The sequence below is a fragment of the Belonocnema kinseyi genome, chromosome 2 (genome assembly GCF_010883055.1).
Source record: "Belonocnema kinseyi isolate 2016_QV_RU_SX_M_011 chromosome 2, B_treatae_v1, whole genome shotgun sequence".
NCBI classification, from domain to species: domain Eukaryota; kingdom Metazoa; phylum Arthropoda; class Insecta; order Hymenoptera; family Cynipidae; genus Belonocnema; species Belonocnema kinseyi.
The window spans coordinates 114,169,145-114,190,577 of record NC_046658.1 but is presented as its reverse complement, the minus strand read 5'-3'; the positions used below and the strand labels follow the sequence as shown (position 1 = coordinate 114,190,577).

Sequence of the window (21,433 nt, the reverse complement as noted above, 5' to 3'; positions counted from 1 at the left end):
TGGTGTAGTGACCTCTTTTGGGCGCCCAGATCGTTCAGCATCAACTGTGCTCTTACGGCCACAACGAAACTCGGTAAACCACTTATGAATCGTTCCAATCGAGGGTGCAGAGTCCGGGTATCACTTATCCAGCTTGGCCTTGGTCTCGGATATCGTTTTCTTGCGAAGATAGTAGTGTTTGATCAAAACTCGAAACTCAGATTTTTCCATGTTAAAAAAAACTCGGAGGTTAGTCGCTTCTCAGTGCTGTAACTTGTAAATGCGTAAACATAAATGGCTGAAGTTTTGACAGGCGTCATTTGAAGGATCAAGCTCGACGAAAATGGTTCACATTAGTGAATACTAATGCCATCTCTTAGAATTTTCAGGGACTTATCAGACTGCTTAGTACTTAATGTTACCTAAGTTCGTATCGTTAGTTCCACTGATCTTTCCTCCACCCCCTCTTAATAACTTAGTTTTAAGTGCCCCCCCCTCCCCCAACGCGAAATTTATAACGTAGTTCATGGACGGCCCCTAACTATTTTGTCTTAAAAAGAAAATTACTCATCACTGCTTTCAATAAATAAAGTAAGTAGTAAAAGTTTGTTTACATTTCTTTGATGATTTAAAAAAATTGCATCATTCCGCTTTTAGTGATACGTTATTATGACAGGTATTTTCTGTAAAACGGGTATACCTTCATAGGAAAAAACAAGGTTTCGATTTCACACGACTCACACATTTATCATTTATGTGTGAGGAGAGCGTACACTGGTGTAAACTCGTAGCTTTATAGAAGTAGTATTTCAACTTTTCTCCTTATCTTCCAACCGTTTTTCTCGTTCGCAATCGTATGAAGTGAAACTGTGCTAAGAGGTAAAAGTTGAATCAGTCAGTAGTAGTAGGACGTCCAATCGTGCGAGCGAAAGCGAGAAGAAAGTTATCTGCCTATAGCAAATGCAACTATATATATATTGGATATGTATATTTAGTTAAACTCTTAACAGTAGTTTCTCAAATCTACACGTGCATCTTATTACTTTCGACTCCATTTTTTTTTAAATGTTGCCATTTCATTATTCTGGTTATCACGATCACAGATGCCGGGGATCACAGAGAAAGTGAAGTTGAACAACTTTCATTTTAACTTCTACACCATTCCTTATACGATTATCTAGTATTAAATATTCTAATCTTCTCATTATTTTTCTCTTTTATTCTAATTCTTTTCGTAATCTCTTGAATAGATGTAATACATATAATTTTTTTTAAATTAATAGCTATGGTATGAAACGACTGGCTTATTTACTTTAAATTTCTTCGATGAATGTAGAGAGAACGTTTTAAAATAATGATAGCTATCGGTAGATTTGGAGATTTGTAGAGTGATTTAATTTGAAGAAAATTAGGACAGATTTATTTGGTAGAAAATAAATAAGTCTTACAGTTATAAATATACTGCGGTTGGACTTTCTGGTATAAAAACAACCTCAAACCTAGAAGTTCCATTCAGAAAATAAATTTCATCAAAAATGTATTTTAAAACAAAAAAGATGCACTTTCTACAAAACAGTTATTACAATACTAAAATATATTTTTTTGACAAAAAAGTTCATTCCAAACAGATTTGTTAAATTTACAACTAAGTTTCTTAATTTTGTATCGAAAATGGTGACTTCAACCAAGAAAATAAATTTGTAACCAAATAGTTGAATTTTCAACTATATACATGAATATCCTACCATACAAAAAATTGTCAACAAAATACATGAGTTTTCAATTTGAAAAGATCAAATTTGAATTAAAAATAGAAAAGACAAATTTTCATTTAAAGAATTAATTTTTAAACAAAAATAAAAGAATTTTCTAAAAAATTTGCAATCAAAACATGGAATATTCTAGCCAAAAGGACCATTTTTCTATAAAAAAATTCAGTTTTCAACCCGAAAATATGAAATTCGAACAAAAAAAATATATTTTCAACCATAAAGATGAAATTTTTAACTAAAATAAATAAATTTTTGACCAAGTAGAGAATATTTTAATTTTCAAATAAAATGATTACTTTCCAAACAGAAAAAAAAGAATTTTCAAGAAATTAGTTCAATTTTCTGCCAACAAATTTTTAAACAAAATGTATGAATTTTCAAGCAAATAGTTTACTTTTCAACAATGAAAAAAGGTTTTTCCATTTAAAATATAATAGTTACCTTTTTAGTTAGAAAATTAATTCTCAGCCAAAAGAAAAACGAATTTTTAACAAAATAATTCAATTCAATTTTCAACCAAAGAAGTTAATGTTCAACTGAGAAGAATAATTTTAAAAAAATACAACAAAATACATCAATAATCTATTAAATAGTTGAATTATTTAAAAAGAAAAGATTGATTTAAAAAAAGTTTAATTGTTCAATTTTCCACTACAGAAGTGAATTTTCGACCAGAAAGTTGTTTTCAATCAAGAAAATTTTCTACCAAAAAATACGACATTTCGACGAAATAGATGAATTCTTAAAGAAATACATCTATTTTTAACAAATGCAACCTAAGATATGAATTATCAATTAAAATGATGAATTATCACGAAAAACATAACGAATTTTCAACAAAGTAGTTCCATTTTAAACTAAGTAGTTGCATTCTTAACCGAAAAATATTAATTCTCAACCAAAAAGAGTAAATTTTCCAACCAAGAATCATTTTTCAGTTATTAAACAAAACAATTGATTCTAAAGTGCTGTATTTTTGTTTTAAAAAAATGAATTTTCTGCAAAAGTGTTCAATTTTAAAACCGAAAATATAAATTGTCAACAAAGAAATTTAATTTTCAACCCAAGAAAATGATATTCTTATGTGATGATTTAAATTCATAAAAATCATGTTTAAAATTTGTCTATTCCTTATCACTAAAAAAAATTGAGGAATTAAATTTTGTAATGAATTAAAAGCTGTAAATGCGCTTGAAAATTAGAACTATTGAATTGCTTCAATTTAAATTTACGTTCTTAATTATTCATTCAATTTCATAAATATCGCAGTAAATTTTTTCAATTCAATTTCAAAATTTTTAAATTTTGGCGATTTTTAATTATTTTACATTATTTTATGTCTAAACAGTGCTAAGTCCACTTTTAACGAAATCGACTTTTTTTAAAAAGCATACTTCTAGACTTTCTACACCCATTTCGTATTTTAAAATGTCAAAGAGTTTAAACTAAATGGATAAAGAATAAGACATTTAATTTTGTAAACAATACTATGATTGTTATATGATTTTATCAAGTTCTTATAAATTAGAAATATTATTGTAAAAATTTAAAAACGTAGTACTAATATTATAAATTTCTCTTTTCTTGTGAAGGTAGCTGGTGTGCAAAAATCACGTTTCTTGGGGAAAAAGTTTTCTATAATTTAAAGTATTGAAATGATATTATCAGTCATGTTTAATTTTTAGAAAAATTTGTTATTAACCATTTTAAATTTACGAAAAATAATTAATTGCAAAATATTTTTATTATTTCATTTTTTCTTACTGTCGCTTATTTCTAATTTCTTAAAAATGGATCTTATGATACTTTATTCTTAATGCATGTAAATTGGAATTTTTTCTATTTAACTTTATCTCACCTTTTTTGCGTGTATGCATCTCATAGTGTTACTTCAAATAAATCGAAAACATATAATAACCTGGAATACTTACAGGCCTAAAAGTGAGGACATTTTCTTTTCCATGAACATAGAAGCATCTGGACCCCTTTGAATCATGGCATCGCAGAACAACCTCTTGGCACATGGAGTATTCGTCCAATCGCCAGGGGTATGACTAATTTCAGCAACTTCAGCATTTTCCAAATTTTGGAAAACATCCTCCAATTCCTGATCACTCTCCATGCTTCTTCTTCTTCTACTAGACCTAACATCTTCTTTAATTATTTTTTCTCCTTCTTCATGAGACTTTTTGACTATTTCATCAACAACTTTCACCATCTTTTCTAACGCTTCCCTATTTCCAACTTCTTCTCCAATTTCTCCCTTTGCTAATCCAAATGGTATTGACTCATTCTCCACCAGAAAAACAGAATTATCTTCACTTTTTCTTTCCTCTGAACTCTTCGGCATCAAAAGTTCAGTGACGTCAATGTTTCCTCCAGCAGGAACATCTATTTCTACAATTTCGGTTATAAGGTCGGCACCTTTCCGCTGGAATCTTTTCCTTCTTATAAAATTAAAATCATCAGATTCAGCTGCGAAGACATCCAAATTAGAACTTCTTTTCCTCCTTTGATTTGAAATTTGCGACTCTGCAAGAGCAACTGATTCTTGATTTTGGGAAGTAACTTTAGGTTCTGTTCCTTGTAGAAGCAAGAAGAAATTGCTCTTGCTGGAACTACTCTGTGCTTTATTTTTTTGATTTGTTTGAGCCTCGTTTTGATGAAAATCTAATTTATCATCAACTGGATGAATTTGAATATATTCAGGAACATCGTGGATAGAATCTAGAGCTCTAGTCTCTTCTGCCTCGACACCTTCATCATTCGATCTTTTTAGAACGTCAACGTCTAAATATCTACCAACAGCAACAGCACCAATTCCAAGTGCAGCACCTGAAGCGACTAAGCCAAGAGCAGGAATCAAAATTGAAGAACCGGATGCAACAGTTCCTATTTTCTCTTGAGCTTCCTGTCCTTTTGATAACCCCAAATTTTGGGAAATCTTATGAGTTGCTTCCACCAATGGATCAAAAACTGGCCGTGTCAGCTGAGAGACCTTTTCCACTCCAGTGGAAAATTGATTTTTCAAATTTTCAGAAATTTTCATCCAGAATGGTGCATCTGGTTTCTTTAATCCATAAAAGTGCTGATTCGGGTAGTAATTCTTATGAGTGTAGGAATCGACAATATTTTTATCATTCAGGACGTACTTCTTTTTTTGTCGTTGTTCTGTGAAAGAATGCTGATTTTCTGGGAAATTATCTGGACGTCGCTTTTCATTTTTCAAAATTTTGGCGGGCTGTACTCCTAATTCAGGATGCGCGTATTGCAAAACTGGAGCCCGAGCACCTGGCTTCAAGGCTAAGGGTGCAATTTTTTGACTTTCCGGAGTGTAGACTGGTGAATTTGGAAAGGTTGTAATACTTTCGGGATGTAGCATTCTTTTTTGGATGTTTGATCTGGAATTTTCGTTTTTGGTATCATATACAGCGGAGCGAAATCCTTCGTTTTGGTAGCTTTTAGGTTCCCACTCGTAGTATACGTTTCTGACTTCATCGTCGAAATTTCTTCCATACCTAAAAACCATCGATGAAATAGTAATAGTTTTGCAAAACATGTATGCAGCATATTAATTGTTAGTGTTTTTTAATTATTTAGACACCTTTAAGTTTGACGATAATTAAGAGAATATGGTTTTCTCGAATACAAATTAATGACATGGTATACATAATAAAGAACGTCGTTCTTGACCTGCAAACCTTTTTCTGATAGTATTATTTGCACATTTATAAGATATTATTCTCATGTGTATAACCGACACCATTCTCATTGTGAGACTAATTAGGCAGCAAAGTCAGACGGCACAAAAATTACCTTATCATTTAGAAAACATGTACTTGAACTCATAAATGAAAAATTGGAACAAAGTGTAAGAGTTTCATTTTTCTTTGAATTTCGTTTGGCAAACGCCTAAAATAAAACGCAATATCAAAAAACATAATATTTCAACAGACATCATAGCCCAAATTTGTCTTAAAATAGAAGAAATAGAATGATTTTATGAAAATAGTAGAATAGTAGAGGAATAAATTCTTTTAAATTTTCAACAACATATGTAGTTGCTCTTTGAACCAAGAAAGATAATTTTCAATAAATATTTGAGGTTAAAAAAAAGAGACGATTTTTTAACGATTAGTGGCAAACCTTTGAAGATGAATTTTCAATCAAATGGTCGAATTAAAAAAAAAAAGAATTAACTTCAATCAAAAACATTCGCATTTTTAACCAAACAGTAGATAGTTTAAGCCCAACAAAAAATGTTTTAGCCGGCAGTTGAATTTCCAACCAAGCGAGATGAATTCTCTAATAAAAATTATGAATTTTCAATCCAAAAAGACGCATTTCAACCGAATAGTTACGTTGAAAAAATTTTATTATTATTTACCAAAGAGTTGCATTTTAACTAAATAGTTCAACTTTGAAACAATAATTAGATTTTCAACAATATAGTTTAAGTTTCCACTTGAAAAATTGAATTTTGAACCGAATAGTTGAAATAACGAAAAAAATTATTAACCAAACAGTTGCATTTTCAAAAAAATAGTAAAACTTTTAACCAAATAATTTAATTTTCCAGTTAAACAGACGAATTTTTCAGAAGATAGTTGAATTTTCAATCCAAAAGGATGAATTTTATATCGAAAATGACCGATGTCCAACAAAACAGTTAAATTTTCCACAAGAGAAAGAAATTTTCAATATAACCGTTGAATTAAAAAAAAATCCAAAAGTTATTCGATTTTCAGCCAAATAGTTACGTTTGCAACGAATAAAATAGATTACAATACAAATTAATTTGTAACAAAGTAGTATACGTTTAAACCAGGCAGTTTGAATATTCAACCAAATTTTTTTATTTTCAATGAAAAAAGTGGTAAGTGGATGTTCAACTAAAAAGGATAATTTTTCTACCAAAAATTAAATAGTTACATTTTTAGTTTAAAAAATTAATTTTCAACGAAAAAAGAAGGAATTTCGAATAAAATATTTACATTTTTAACCTTTAGAATACATTTTTAACAAAATTCGTTTAAGTTTCTATCTAGTAGTTAAAGTTTGAAATAAAAGCGATCAATTTCCAAACAAAAACTTAATTAATTTTCATTAAAAAAATTAGTTTTTTTAACAAAATAGTTCAATCTTCAATAAATAAAATGAATTTTTAATAAAGAAATGCAATTTTTAATCAAGTAGTTTGAATTTTTAGCGAAATAGCTAAACTTTTAGCCATTAAAATAAATTTGTAACAATGCATTTCAAATTTATATGAAGTACTTGAATTTTCAAATAAAAATGATAAATTTTGAACAAAAAATGAAATGAAATTTTCGATTTAAAAAGCTAACTTTCCACCAAGAAAACATCGAATCTGGGACAAAATACTTTCATCTTCAAAAAATGAAATGAATCTTAAACAAAGTAGTTCAACTTTTAACTAAGGAGTTTGAACTTTTACAAAAATAGGTTAATTCTCTATTGTAATTTTTTTTTGCATATCCCTTTTCATAACTAAAGGATTTATCTGAAACTTGATGGATTTATTTATATTCTCATTCGATTTCTTTTAGTTTACAAAAAGAAATTGGAGACCGGTAAGTAGACTTAGCAACTGCTCATTTTGACATTTGTGAGTATATTTTAGAATTTCTTTTGAACTATTTCATTTGTAACTTCTTGTTTTGTACAAAAGGGTAGTTCAAGCAGTTCCTAAAAGCTTCATGCATTTTTTGAATGGTTCCTAGATGAGATTTTCAGAAATCCAGACCAGAGATAATGCATGGAAGAATCTACTACATACTACAAATCAAATTAAATACCTGCGATTAACATCTTTGAAGAACCGTTCGAACCTTTGTCTTTCGACAAGATTATCAGAAGAGTAGTAAATTGTGGACGGTTCCACAGTGATTGAAAGGGCATCTTCAGGGATCAACTTATTATTGATAACTCTAGCATTGCGCCAAGTTTGAATTTTATCAATTGGATCATCCGGTACTCTTGTGCCATGAATCACAGGCGTACCATCAGCATCCAAGGTCATGGGTGATCGTTTTGGTATTGACTTAACATTCAGCACTGATCGCACCGTAACTTCCGGTGGTACATTCTTTGATTCGCGATTCTTCATTGTATTAGCACCAATATTGGTCCTCGTCAAAGGACGTGGCTCATGTGGCAAAAAGGCATAATTGGCAGGTTGAGTACCAAACAGCTTTCCGGAGCCTTCTTCAGTTGTATCCAATTTTTTTTCATCTCTATTTTCAGAATTTCTAGCAAACACCAAACCATCTTTCGTAACTTTTGTACCTGATGGAACTGGTTTCCAATTAGGATTTTCTTTAATGCTGGAATCTTGGACCTTCAATGCCCTAATACTTTCACCTATAGGTGTCCAATTTCCATAATCAATAGCTCTATTATTATTCTGGTTGCGATCTTCAGTAATTTTTTGATCAGTAAAGTTGAAGCTTCTGAGTTCTGCCCCACCTTCGTAGCCCAGCTGAGAACGTATTCTCTGAATTTGAGCTATTTCGAGTGGCCTGGCATCAGCTTGACTGTTACTACTCCAATTTCGAGTCTCTTGATTCTTAAGATTTATACTAGTCGCGGAATCTGATGTGTTTTCTTTCGCTTCATGACTTCCGATACTGTCTTGAGAATTTTGCGATGATTGCAAGTTTTTAAGGTCATCAAAAACTGGTGACTTCTCTCGCCTCTTGACAATCAAGGTCGCCAAGTTACCTTCACTGGTCCGTACTTTAAGTTCTTCAGTCTCGCCTGGAAGACTTCTTGATACCTTTAGCATGGTTCTGGTGTAAGCGGGTTTCGGGAGTTCGGAACATTGATAGCCAATGATGCTTGTCAGGAAGATGGTCAAGTAGAGTACCTGGAAAAAGAAAAATTATTAAATCAATCAAAAAAAAAAAAACAGTTCATGCGTTTCTTTAAAAATATCAGTAGGAACAAAAAAAATTTGATCAGGCATTCGAGGGATTTTCTACTGGTGAAAATGCATTACAACAAATTAATGAGCCAGAGAAATAATAAATGTAATAGTAAATTGTGCACTAAGGCAGCGAAATAGTCTTTTTACGACCGAGCGTGATTTTTTGCAAAAACGCTAAACCGTGAAAAGACTTTGCTGCCTCGGTACACACGATATTTTATGTAATAAGAGTATAGGTTCCGAGTTTTCTCATGACATGACGCCTCATGTTTGAGAATAGTTTAAAGAAACAAGTGCCGCGCAGCATACTGCGTGTGGGCAAAGTTACGAACGCGCATACGCGCGAATTTCCCGCACAGAGTAAAGTGCATTTATTGGCCTAGGTCGGTAAGGTACCCCACTACCAACAAAGACCAACTTTGCTGATCCAAACCGCGCCCAGAAAACGGGGAAACCATACTTGTGTTACATAAACAGTTTTTGTACAATTTATTGCGTTTCCATTCTTCAATATTTTTTATAATAGATGAAAATTGATATCTTAAATTTAGAATTAATATGTAATATTTCGGTACAATATATGTATAAACAATTAATCCGTTTCATTTTTGTTGAAATATACCAATTTACGACAAAAAACACTAAAACAACCTAAGGTTATTCAAACCAGTAAATTTAATTCTTTACGTCAAAGTCAAATAATGTTTGTTTAAAATAACAGATTTCCGGTGAACCCCACTAAAATGTCCTATTATTGTACACATATTGTAAATATTTGTGCAATAGCAATTTCAGACGAAAAGCATTAAACATAAAGTAACAGAAAATTGTTTAAAATTGTAAATCTTCTTTTTAACCATATTTTTTGTTTAATAAGAGGATGCATTAAATTTGGGTCTTTTTTATATTTAATAAACTTCTTAGTGAGATCCAATTAAATGACTATTAATTTTCCAAAGCATTATTTGCCTTCGGCGACCCATTTTCGTAAAATTAACTTTTTTACTTTTGTCTTTTATAGATTGAAATGTTTATTTATTAAATTCTCATCTGAATTTATGTAAATCTTAGATTTTCCTTCTTATTTCAAATACGAAATTCCCTTTTTCTACAGTTTTTAACATTTCAAAATTGAGTTTTCAATTTTCATAATTTTCCAACAGTTTAATTTTTTAAGTGTTGAATTTTCATAATCAAAATGTTAAACTGTTCAAAATTGTAGAAAAGTATAAGTCTAATTTCTAACAGTTTAAATTTAATAAAAATTGTCTTCCATTTTCAATTTTCTTTCATTTTTAACTCTGGAAAATTCAATTTTCTACCAATCTCAATATTCTTAAATTTTCAACTGCTGAAACTACAATGACTTCCAATGAAGAACGCTAAAATATTCTAAAGTTTTAAAAATATTTTAAACCAAGTTCAAATTATAATAATTATTGTTTAAAAATATTAGGTTTTAATACAAAATTCCAATTGAACTTGAAAATGTTAAAAAATATTTAATGTTCTTTGAACTTTTATGATTTTTGTTTGAATAGAAGATTTCATACAAAAAATATTAACATAACCTTAAATTGTTCTAACATTTTTAAGCTTCTTCAAATATATATTGAAAACCGCTACCTTAACCTACAATTGTTCAGAAAAATTGAATATTTTTTAGAAGTCTCTAATGATTTCTGACTATAAACGGCAATTTCTATTTTATAAAAAGACAACATAACATACATGTGTCGATAAGGTCGTGAATCTTCTTTAAAATAAATTTTCTTTAAATTTAAGACACCATTTTCCGAAGAAAAACAATGACATAATCCAAAATGATTCAGAGATTCTAAACCTTGTTCAAATTATAATTATTTTTGTTTCAAAATACGAAACGTTGAATTATGGAACATTATAAATATTTATATTATTTATGAATATTTTAATTTTTTTTAAATACCAATTTCAAGTCAAAATCATCAACATAGCCTAAAGATGCTGAAAATTTGTCAATATTCTTTGAAATTTTATAATTCTCAATAAAAAAAAATAATAATTTGCTACGAAAAACCCTAGCATAACATAATAGAAAATGTTTCAAAATTGCAAATCTTCTTTAAAATTGAAGACTATTTATCTTCAATCACAAATTTCGGGTGAAAAACGTTTATATGACCTGATACTGTTCAAAAAATGTCAATCTTATTTGTAATCTATATTGAAAACAGCAAGCTTAATCTAAAATTGTACACAAATTATTTGACTGTTTTGAAATTTAATGATTTTTTACTCAAAAGAACGTCTTCAGGTGTAAACTGCCAACACAACTAAAAGTCGTTAAGAGTTGTGAATTTTCAAAGTACGATGCTAAACAAAATCGCCTTTTATAATTAAAATAATTGCCGTTTTATTATTAACTTAGAAATGATCACGGATAATAGATCAACTTAAAAAATAGATTGGTAAACATAGACAGAATTCAAAAAGAAAATTTCAGTATCTGATGCACGTCAAAAGTTCAAACTTTTGAGAGTTATAAATTTTAGAGGTATGTACTATTTCCATATGAAACCTTTCCAATTTTATTAATTAATGTTGTTATTTATTTTTGATTATTTTCATAATACATGTTTAAATATAATTTATTTCTAAATGATTAAATTAGATTGTAAATTTTATGTGTTTTATTTGGAAATCGTCAAGAGTGTGAAATAAAAATTACTCAATAATCAACCTTTCATCTTAAACACTTTGATTTTAAATCATTAATTTAAAAAAAAACTTGAATAAAAATGGTTAACATTGTACTTTGAAGACGTGCAGCTTTTAATAATTTTAACAAAGGAAATATTTTAATCCGGAATTTCTCAAATGATCACTGGAGAACATAATTTTAATATTTTGTTATGTGTTATCTTTATTAGACAATTCCTTACAATGCTCTAAGTATTCACTGTTATGGTATAAAATGTCAATCTCTTTCTTGGGAAAATGTTCACACAATGCAGAAAAGACTTTCAGTTTTAAATCTTTTTCATAAAAAGCATCAAGTACAGCTACTTCGTAAAGAAAACGAAAGTTACTCTCCATCTTTAAAACTTAATTACGAGCACACAGATGACGTAAAAGTGACTAGAAAACTGAAAGATGGAATCTAGCTAAAACCTGTTTTTGGGTCTTGTTCTTGAAACACTTTATAAAGCCTGTTTTCAAATCAATTTTATTAAAAGAAGTACATTAGTAGTAGCATATTATTAACAAAAAGTTTAGTTATTATATATATATATTTTTTAAATGAATAACAGTAAAAATGTTTAATTAAGTTATTAAAATGCCCAATAATTGACTGTTTCAGTTTATTTCATTAACAGAAAATTCCCGTTACAGAACCTAAAAAAATGATGATCCTAACTATTATTTGATTGGTTAAATTTGGATACATTATTTTTCTCTCTCTCCATTAAAAAAAATAGATAGGTGGAAATAAATTATCGAAAATCTGGCACTAATTATAATGAGTAATATAATAGTATTATAATAGTTTTGTAATAGTATTATAATAGTAATTATAATTAACAATAATTATTATTGACTACCTGATTAGTTGCATACTGCGTGAAAATAGCTTCAAGTAACAGTATTCAGTTTATTCCTTTGGATTTTTTCAAATTTTGTACGAAGAAATTTCCAAATTGGAAAATGATTCTTTAATAATGAGGGAAACAATTCTGTTCTTAAAGTTTTAAACTTTTGTTTTAAAAATGATAGAAGGATCCTATTCATAACAGCTTGACCATATTAAATGAAATTAAATGTAATTATGTATTAATAAAGATAAGTAATTTTCTGCAATATTAATTTAGTAAATCAAAATTCGCAAGTAATTTTATTGGATATTATTTATTTCTAAAAATGGTCTAATCATTATTGATAAAAGAGAACATTTCAATGTCAAATGTTTTTTAATATTGTGAAAGATATTTGTCCTTAACATTTTTGTGCTACCCTATAATTTTAAAACTTTTTCACACTTTCAAAGGGAAATAAGAAAAATGAAATTATGTAAAAAAAATTAGAATATCGTAATTTACGAAGGTAACGAAAAAATGACCGTTCATAAAACTTCGGGAAAAATTGAAATGACTTAGATTTTATTGTTCTTATTTTAAAACATTAATTTTTAACCTTCGTACAAAAAAGTTTTGTATGATTTCCGAAGTGTTAAAAAGATACAAATATAATTTTCAACCTAAAATGATTTAAACGAATTAAAAAACAATGTAGATTTTTGAAGATTTAAAACAAAAAACTTCAAAGATTTTTAATAATTTTGGAAGGTTGCAACAGAATACAATATTTTTCTTGAGAAAATTAATGAATTTATTTTTATTGTATTTTGTTACGAGTACAGTAAAAGCTACGCTCCCCAACAACAATATATATTTTTTAAATTGGTGTCTTTTAAGCGAATAACTTGTGTCTGTTCTTTTTTTTGTATTTTGTGTTGGTTTTCCAAAATTTTAATTAAAAAAAATTGTTAATGTTATTTTCACGATTATAACAAAAACTACGAGTTTTATAAAAAAAAATTATTGAAATCAGATTTTACACCTTCTTCGGATGAACAGTTTTTGTCTAATCATCTTCTTTTGAATCTTATATAGTTTTACCAAAAAAATGAATTTTTTAGAATTAAAACAAAAAATATATCTCTCATAAAAAAAATGGACTTAGGAAAATTTTTTGATCTTTTCAAGATAAAGAATTTTGCTTCCTAAAATTATGTTTGTAACTTTCATATTTTCCCTAGAAAATGGCATTTTGCATTTCCTAAAAAACATTGTCGATGGATAAAACCAAAACCGTTGGTCAAAAATAAAATGTTACAGATTTTCTTCTCTCTCTTTATGCCTTAAAAACGTGCACCAATGCTCAATCCAACCTACGAAGTCAAATTTTACATAAAACTAATACCTTCTCATTAGGATGAGAATGTAAAAAAATCTAGGAGGTCATTTTGAACCAGTTAACCACTAAATTTCCAAATCATTTGTCACGCGTTGTGATTCATATGTTAATTAGTACGCGCACTCATGCTTTTTAAACAATCTGAATACGCGATTGCATTTACTGGTCGTAAATAGTGCATGTGCACGCACGTACGTGCAACCATTAAATTTGTTGCGCTTAAAGTTCTACTGTATGATTCACTCTCAGCACGTGAAATGAGTCTCAAAAGGTTTTCGAAAGTCGGCCTCGCTATTTTACTACGCGAAAAAGGTTTTTAATGCTATTTTCCATCATTCGCGCCTTGTCATGCCTGTATTTGATCAATGTACAATTTCACTATTGAAAAGAGTTTTGATAAATTGAGGATAGAAGATTAGAATGGTTATACATTATTATTTCCATGTAGGTATTATAAGTAGGCTACATCGAAGAAAGTGTCTATAATTTGTATAGAAATCTGTATGTAAGCGGATATGCCATTTAATAAGTTTATTTTGTAGTTAAAATCGATTTCTATATTATAATTATAAAATTTATTTCAACGAATTGAATCAAAAATGGAATAAAATCTAACAGCATTTTCAAAGAGAAATAATTAAAATAATTAGACGGTTTTATTTTATACTGTTTCAATTTCGACCATTTTCAGACTGGTATTGTAGAATGAACATTATAAAAACTAAAATGTTGCCATTTTTGTTATTAAAATTTCATTTTTCCACAGTTTTATATTCAGAAAGTAAGAATGATTCAAATTTTATTCTTTAAAGTTTAAACTTTTTCAAATCTGAACGATTCTATTCTATCTAACAAAAAAATAGGTGAATCGAAATTCTCGAAAACCGCGTACCTATTGCTTTTGAATACCTAATTGTGTACATACTGCGTAAACGTGACTTTTTGTGGTTGTTTTCAGTTCGTTCTTCTGAGTCTTCTAGAATTTAATCAATCACAATTTGTAGGTGAGGAATTTTTATTCTAAAAACTGATTTTTACAAGAAAAAATTTGTAATTGTTAATGATTATCTAATAATGAAGGCAATAATTTTGTTCTTCACTTTTTGACCACATGTTTTACAAATACCAAAAGCATTCTATTTAAAACCCCTTATTATATTAAATGAAGTTGTATGTATTTATCTATTAATAAAGATACGAAATTTTCTGCACCATCGATTGAGTAAATCAACATTTCCAATTAAGTCGTTTCTACAAATTTTCACGCTTGCAAAGAGACTTAAAAAAAGTTAGAAAAAAAATTTTATAACTGAATGTAGAGTTTTGACAATTTTGAAATAAAACTATTTTTTTAAATAAATACATTTTTTTAAGCTTCCAGGAAAAATCGCAATTGATTTTCTGCTTCGAAAAATTAATTGTAATATATAAAAAGATTTTGAAACAGTTCATATGATTTTCTATCATTTCGAAGAAGAATGTAGAAAATTTTAAAGCGATCGTTCAAAGTTGTTAGATTACATGATTTTAAACAAAATTAGAAAAAGTTAAAGAATATCTAGAAGTTTTAAAAATAGATAAACAATTTTGAACTTAAAAATGTTTTTTATAGTGTAAAGTTTTGAAGACTACGGACCAACTTACAAGCTTTTTGAGAATATTCAAAAGGTTTTGAAGTATATGAAAAAAGTGTCTTTAGATTTCTGGAAAAAATTTCATATCCTGCTTATTTTAAGAAAATATTTAAAATAATTTCAAAACATTCTAAAAGATTGGTAAAATTGTTTTGAAAAATCTGCAGAATTTCTTCAAAAATGTAGCAAAGATTAAAACAACTTCAAAAGATTTTTCGTTATGTTAGTGTTTTTCATCCAAAATTGATATTTAAAATTTTTGTAATCATTATATTTTTAAGCAGATTAATCATTTTTGAACGATGAAATAATGCTAACGAGAAATAGGTACAGATTTAAAAGAAGAATGCCAATTTTGTAACAGTTTTAGGATATGTTAATATTTGTCACGGAAAATCACTGATTTTAAACATAAGAACATTAGTTTTCATAGGAGAAACCATTTTAAACAAATATTGTGGTAGTGTTTTTCACCAGAAATGGGTAGATTTAACGTAAAATCATTAGACAAAAAAAAAATTACCGATTTTAAAAGATTATATTTTATCTTCGCATTTTTCACTAAAAAGTGGTTATTTTAAACAAAAATGAGACTTTATATATAAAATTTCAGTTTTCAATTTACAATCTTCCTAATAATAATAAGAATTCCTTTGCGGACTCTTGGTCTCCTTCCATTATATCCTTTTTTATATATATTATTTAAGGGCGATTGGAATAAAGTTAACCATTTTAGACTATGAGATTTAAAAAAAAAATAAATAAATAAATACTGCCCAAAATACATATATTTTCAAATTATAGTAACCTGGGAAGGGTACGAATTTTCTACGTTGCTGAAGACAACCTGTCCGGAAATGCGAATATGATGAATCAACAAAAATTCAAAAATCTTTTGAAAATAAATATGTACAGAACGAATAGAAATATTTCAAACATAGAGAAAATTACTATTTTAAGATTTAATTTATTTGATATATAGCGCTTTAGGAAACCCTCTCCTTCATTAGTATGCTAAATTAATATGAAGCATTGTCAGACATTTTATAAATAAATATTACGCAAAAATAATGATCATTATTACTTGTTATTTAGAATCAACGTTGATAAATCGATCATTAACTATATTAAAATCTTTATAAGTATAAATTTGAGAAATATATATTTTTTCGAGTTTTTTCTTAAAAACAACAATGCAACGTGACTAAACAAAACATTTATTGGACAGAGTTTGAAGTGACTTTTCAAATCATCAACTTTAAGATGTTAAATGCTACTTTTGACATTTATCTTATTCAACTCAAAATAATTGCATCCTATAGAAATCAAGTATTAAAAAAAATTGGTATATTATTTAACAATTCTTCATTTTAAATGTTTGGGTTTGACAAATGCGTTACCAGACATTTTGCGTCCATTTTTTTATATAATTTAAAACCGAAGTCGTATTCAATTTAAAAAGTTGACTAAATTATTATTTGATATAAGTATGATACTGAAATATATTTATAAAAAATGTATGATTTAAACAGAAAGCGGAAAAAGGTCGAGAATTTAATCACTCCTAATAGGATTTCATGAATTGTTTTTTGCATGTTAGTAATTCATCATTTATGATAAATAGATAAATAAGAAGTCCAACTATAAAATGAGATGCAAATTTAAAGATTCTAAAATAATTTTCAAAATTCTTTATTAAAAACATTTAAAAAAATTAAATATTGAATTTTGCAAAATCGTCTTGATTAGAAAATAGTTAAGTGAATAGTAAAACTGCCTCATAGCATAATTAATATTTTACAGTTATAAACTTCTAGTAATTATATATCTAGAAATAAATCCTTATTAAAGTTTATATTATTTTATTGAAACAAAATAATGATATTTTTTCGTGTCTAATAAACAATTATCCGTTCAGGTATAAAGTAAAAAGTAAACAGTTATACACGTGTTATTAGGTTATTATTATATATCATACTTTATTATTATGTAAGTAATTTATCGTGCTTTATTACATCATATTAAAGAATCCATTTCACTGATTTTCTTGTTATACTATCCATAGTATAATTAACTCTTTATCACACACAAATATCTTGGAGATATGTGACTAAATAAACAAAGAATGGGATAGGAATTACTAATTTATTACATATTGTGCAACATATATCATCTACTTCTGTAAAATATTTTCTCGAATATTCATCAAATTTAAGCTGTTCACGATATTTTTCATTGTGTTTTTCTCGGCGTAGGTACTCTACTCTTCAAATGAGGTTCGACATTGAGATTACACTCTTCACACTAGCAGTGTTCCTTATTCCTATTGGTAAATAAATAAATAAATATATATGTATCACATAGCAAAACCGAAAAAAAGTTAGACTAAATTTTTCTGTGTCTTATTTATTTTCTTATTTTTATGTCATCCTTTCCTTCATTTTTTTTTAATCCCAATTTAAGTAGACTTTGACTAAAAAATTCTACTTTTAGAATTGAGGTCAATATTTAACATTTGAAAACAATATTTATTTAAAAGATTTTTGAATTCAAGAATATTACTGACTTGTTTTAGGCAAAGAACTTTTCTTTTTAGAAAAATGGGCCTAAATATAACTTTGAGCAAGAAAACAGGATTAAACTAAGGTGTATCCAAAATAAGTCGTAACAGAAATAAGATTTTTTTCTGTGACATTTAAATGAAATAATATATTTATTATTCGGGAAAGATTATTTTTTTTAATTTCCAAAAATTTCAAAGGATTCCTAAAATTATAAAAAATAAACCTAGAAGATTTTAGGACAGTTTTTTTTTATTTTGAAATATTTTTCAAAATTTTAGGAATAATTAGAATATGAACATAAATCTGGTAAAATCCTGTAAAATAAAAGAAATTTCTTTCTTATTTTCCACGTACTTTTTCGACATCTGAAATCTTTAAAAATATTTTTGAATTATCTTAAGAATTCTAGGAAAATCATAATTATGTAACCTGAAAAACGAACAAACAAATGTACGCAAAGAATAAATAGTTATATGAAATTTGTATTGTCTATTCACAATTATGCTTCTCCTTAAACTGCAATTTGGTTAAAATTTGTTTTCTTCTTGACTTAAAAATCTGTTTTGACTGAAAATTCAAATATTTTGTTGAAAATTCGTTTGAAAATCTTTATTAATTTTCTAGGAAATCGTATGAAAATTATATTTTCAGAACTAGAAAAACAGATAAGCAATTATAATTACAGAATAAATAGTTATTTAAACATTTTCTTCTGTAATACCAATTATTTCCTCTACGAGCTCGAAACACTAAAAAAAATTTGATTACTTCAAATAAAATTTGTTGGAATTAAATAATTGTGTCTTTGAATCAAATAAAATTTTTTAAATTCAAAACAGTATTTCTTTGATTCAAGTATATTTCTGAGGGTAGTAAATGTTAATAATAAAGTACCGCAGACTTTCCTTTTACATGAAATTATCGTTCTTTTTTTGAAGAAAGTATTCTTTAATTGTAGATCAATAATTGCTTAAATGTTTTTTGCAATAATAGAAATTGTTTTCAGCAAAGTTAGTCGAAAATCCTGAAAGTTTGATGATTTAAAATAATTTACGAATGAATTTCACCTTTTCATTTCGAATTTATCCTAAAATCGCAAATTTATGATAATTGATACCCACCTCAAAATTGTTGTTCCTTTCAGAACAAAATTTTATGGTTACGTGGCATCTCGGTAAAAAGCTTCCTGTATCTTATAAGATAGAATAGTTAAAATTGTATAAATTAAAATTTAATAATTTTGAAAATTCGAATTTTCGACATAAAAAAATGTATGGAGCGACCTTTAACTATATATTTTTTCTATCTGACAGAAATAGGGGATTATTTTTCAACCAAAAGAAAGAAATATCCGATCCATGGTTTTAGAAAATCTAAAAAAAAAAGAAAAGGATTTCATGAGGAACTCTAGTGAGTATTAATATTCAATATTATTATTCATCTATTTCTACTCCTTTTTACAGAATTCAGTTTACAGTCCTTGGATATAGAACCTCGAGATCCAGAGCGTCAAATGAATGTTCAGTATTATGAAGATGATCATAACAATCTTATACCAATAATGGCCGCACGTCTTAGGCTATTGAAAGATTGGCGTGAGCTTTTCTACATTGGATTACAAATTGGTACTCGTGTTTATCCAATATTTGATCGAGATGGGTGGATGGTTAGAGTGCGAATATCAGATTTTCAAAATTTTCCATTTTCAACTGGTTTAGCTCGTCAATATCATTTTAAGGAACCGTGCCGCAGGCGTATAGTGCCTGAAGCGTGGGGCCAATTATTTTAGTTCAAGTCAAGAAGAATTTGACATTTCCTCAATTTTTTAAATTTTAATATTTTGGATCACACCTCCATCATAAGTGTAATTCTACCGCCTCCAACCGAACCCCAAATAGTATATTGTGTACCTAATAGACGAACTTGGTTTTTTTACTCGAGAGTCAATTTTCAATAAAGAGGCGTAGTTGGGCTCAACTCGAAGTCGAATATTGAAAATACGCTAGGTTAAAAAGACATTTTCCTCCTTTGTGGATACGGTACTTTATGTAACAAAGGCATTGTGTATAAGTTTATTACTTCTGACATTTTAGTGTAGGTTGACGCAGCCATATTCATACATGGGAAACAGTGAATGCGCATGTGCAGAGTACGATTATGAGCTCATAATATCCCTAGGACTAATTTGGGCCCATTATTGTACTGCGTGCATGGGCACTCACTGTCGCTTCTCCTGTTGTATAAAAGGATACTTTCAGAACTAAAAAAAGGCGCTGATGAAAGGCGTGAATTGTGCCTGCGTTACATAAACAGTATTTGTAGTCCTAGGCCTATAAAAATTGTCCCTATAGTCCAAGACTTATAAGGTGATAACGTACTGTAATCTGATTGACTAACGAATAGCTGCAGCAGACTTTATCGGGTGCTACGTTTTCTACATTATCGCCGTGCTATGGTGCTGTCTACGGAGAAAAATTCAAATCGTACTAATGATTGCGTTGTGATACACCTCGGACTCTGACTTGTATTGCAACTTCTTATGAAGAAAAAGTCCCACTTAGAGTCCTTGTATTCTAAATCATTGTTTTCTGTTCTGAAGTCGGATCAAAACATTAGAAGCAATTGCCAATTAGATTAAAATGTGCTTGATAATGTGACTCTTTATATAGTAGGTATATGTATAGCTGCTGCGACTGAAAAATGTTTAAAGCATTTGTGATAAAAAAAATGGAATAAGGGAAATAAATGTGTCATAGGATAATATATTTCTTTGATTTTTTAATATTTTAACGCGATATCAATATTACATTAATTTTAGCAAAAAGGACGGAAAAACGGACACTGAACGGTCGGTAAGTCGTGAAACAAGAAATTTCGAATTTACGATGAAATTTAGCATTATTTACAGTCATAAATAATTTGTACTAGTTCTATTTCTCTTCAAATAGAAATGTTTTAGACTCATTTTATAAAGACCAACATAACGATGACTGCACTTTCCAAGTATAATTGAGGAACAGCAACATTTCTTATCCGGAAAAACTTTCTAGAACTTACTCGTAACACCTTTTTTATTTCTTATTAGTTAACCAAAAAACATAGACTAAGTTAATTGGCATAACTAAATTTTCATTCTGATTGAGCTTTTATGTTATCCTATACTTTATTTTAAACTAACTCGAAGTTTTGCTTATTATTATTTATAAAAAGTATTATTAGTAGTTAAAAGTATTCAAAATGATCTACTGAGAAAAAATAAAAATAAAGACCCCAAAATTTCAAACATTTTGATATTATCGTTAAAGTTTCATTTTCAAAAAGGGTCTTCTTGTAACACCAAAAATGGACGTAATTTTTGGTATGTGAAAATTAAGCCTATTTTGGTTTTGATTGTTGATATGGAATATTTGTAATAAATTATTTTAATTTTTAGTCGATTTTCAAAAAAATTATTCAGTTTACTGTGAATGTATTCCCCTATGAATTCACATCGAATGGTGTCATAAAAAATGATCTTTTTTATATTCCTAAAGCTTTTCATAACAAAGACTAAACTATACGAAGACTAAATCTAAGTTA

The 21,433-nt window shown here is 28.1% G+C and overlaps 2 protein-coding genes across 3 annotated transcripts in view; one reads left to right on the top strand and one right to left on the bottom strand.

Annotated features, from left to right (window-relative positions):
• Positions 1–20,571, top strand: part of LOC117167047 — a 23,142-nt gene extending 2,571 nt beyond the window's left edge. For both annotated transcript variants that reach the window (XM_033351622.1, XM_033351621.1), the window contains exons 3-5: positions 17,546–17,619; positions 19,318–19,479; positions 20,258–20,571. In XM_033351622.1, coding sequence (XP_033207513.1) covers positions 17,546–17,619; positions 19,318–19,479; positions 20,258–20,358 — 337 coding nt within the window. In that variant the 3' untranslated portion in view covers positions 20,359–20,571. The remainder of the gene's footprint in view (positions 1–17,545; positions 17,620–19,317; positions 19,480–20,257) is intronic.
• Positions 1–21,433, bottom strand: part of LOC117167046 — a 42,525-nt gene that overhangs the window by 12,912 nt on the left and 8,180 nt on the right. Inside the window, exons 2-3 of the mRNA XM_033351620.1 lie at positions 7,571–8,640; positions 3,683–5,269 (exon numbers count right to left, since the gene is read on the bottom strand). Of these exons, the coding sequence (XP_033207511.1) occupies positions 3,683–5,269; positions 7,571–8,640 (2,657 nt within the window). The remainder of the gene's footprint in view (positions 1–3,682; positions 5,270–7,570; positions 8,641–21,433) is intronic.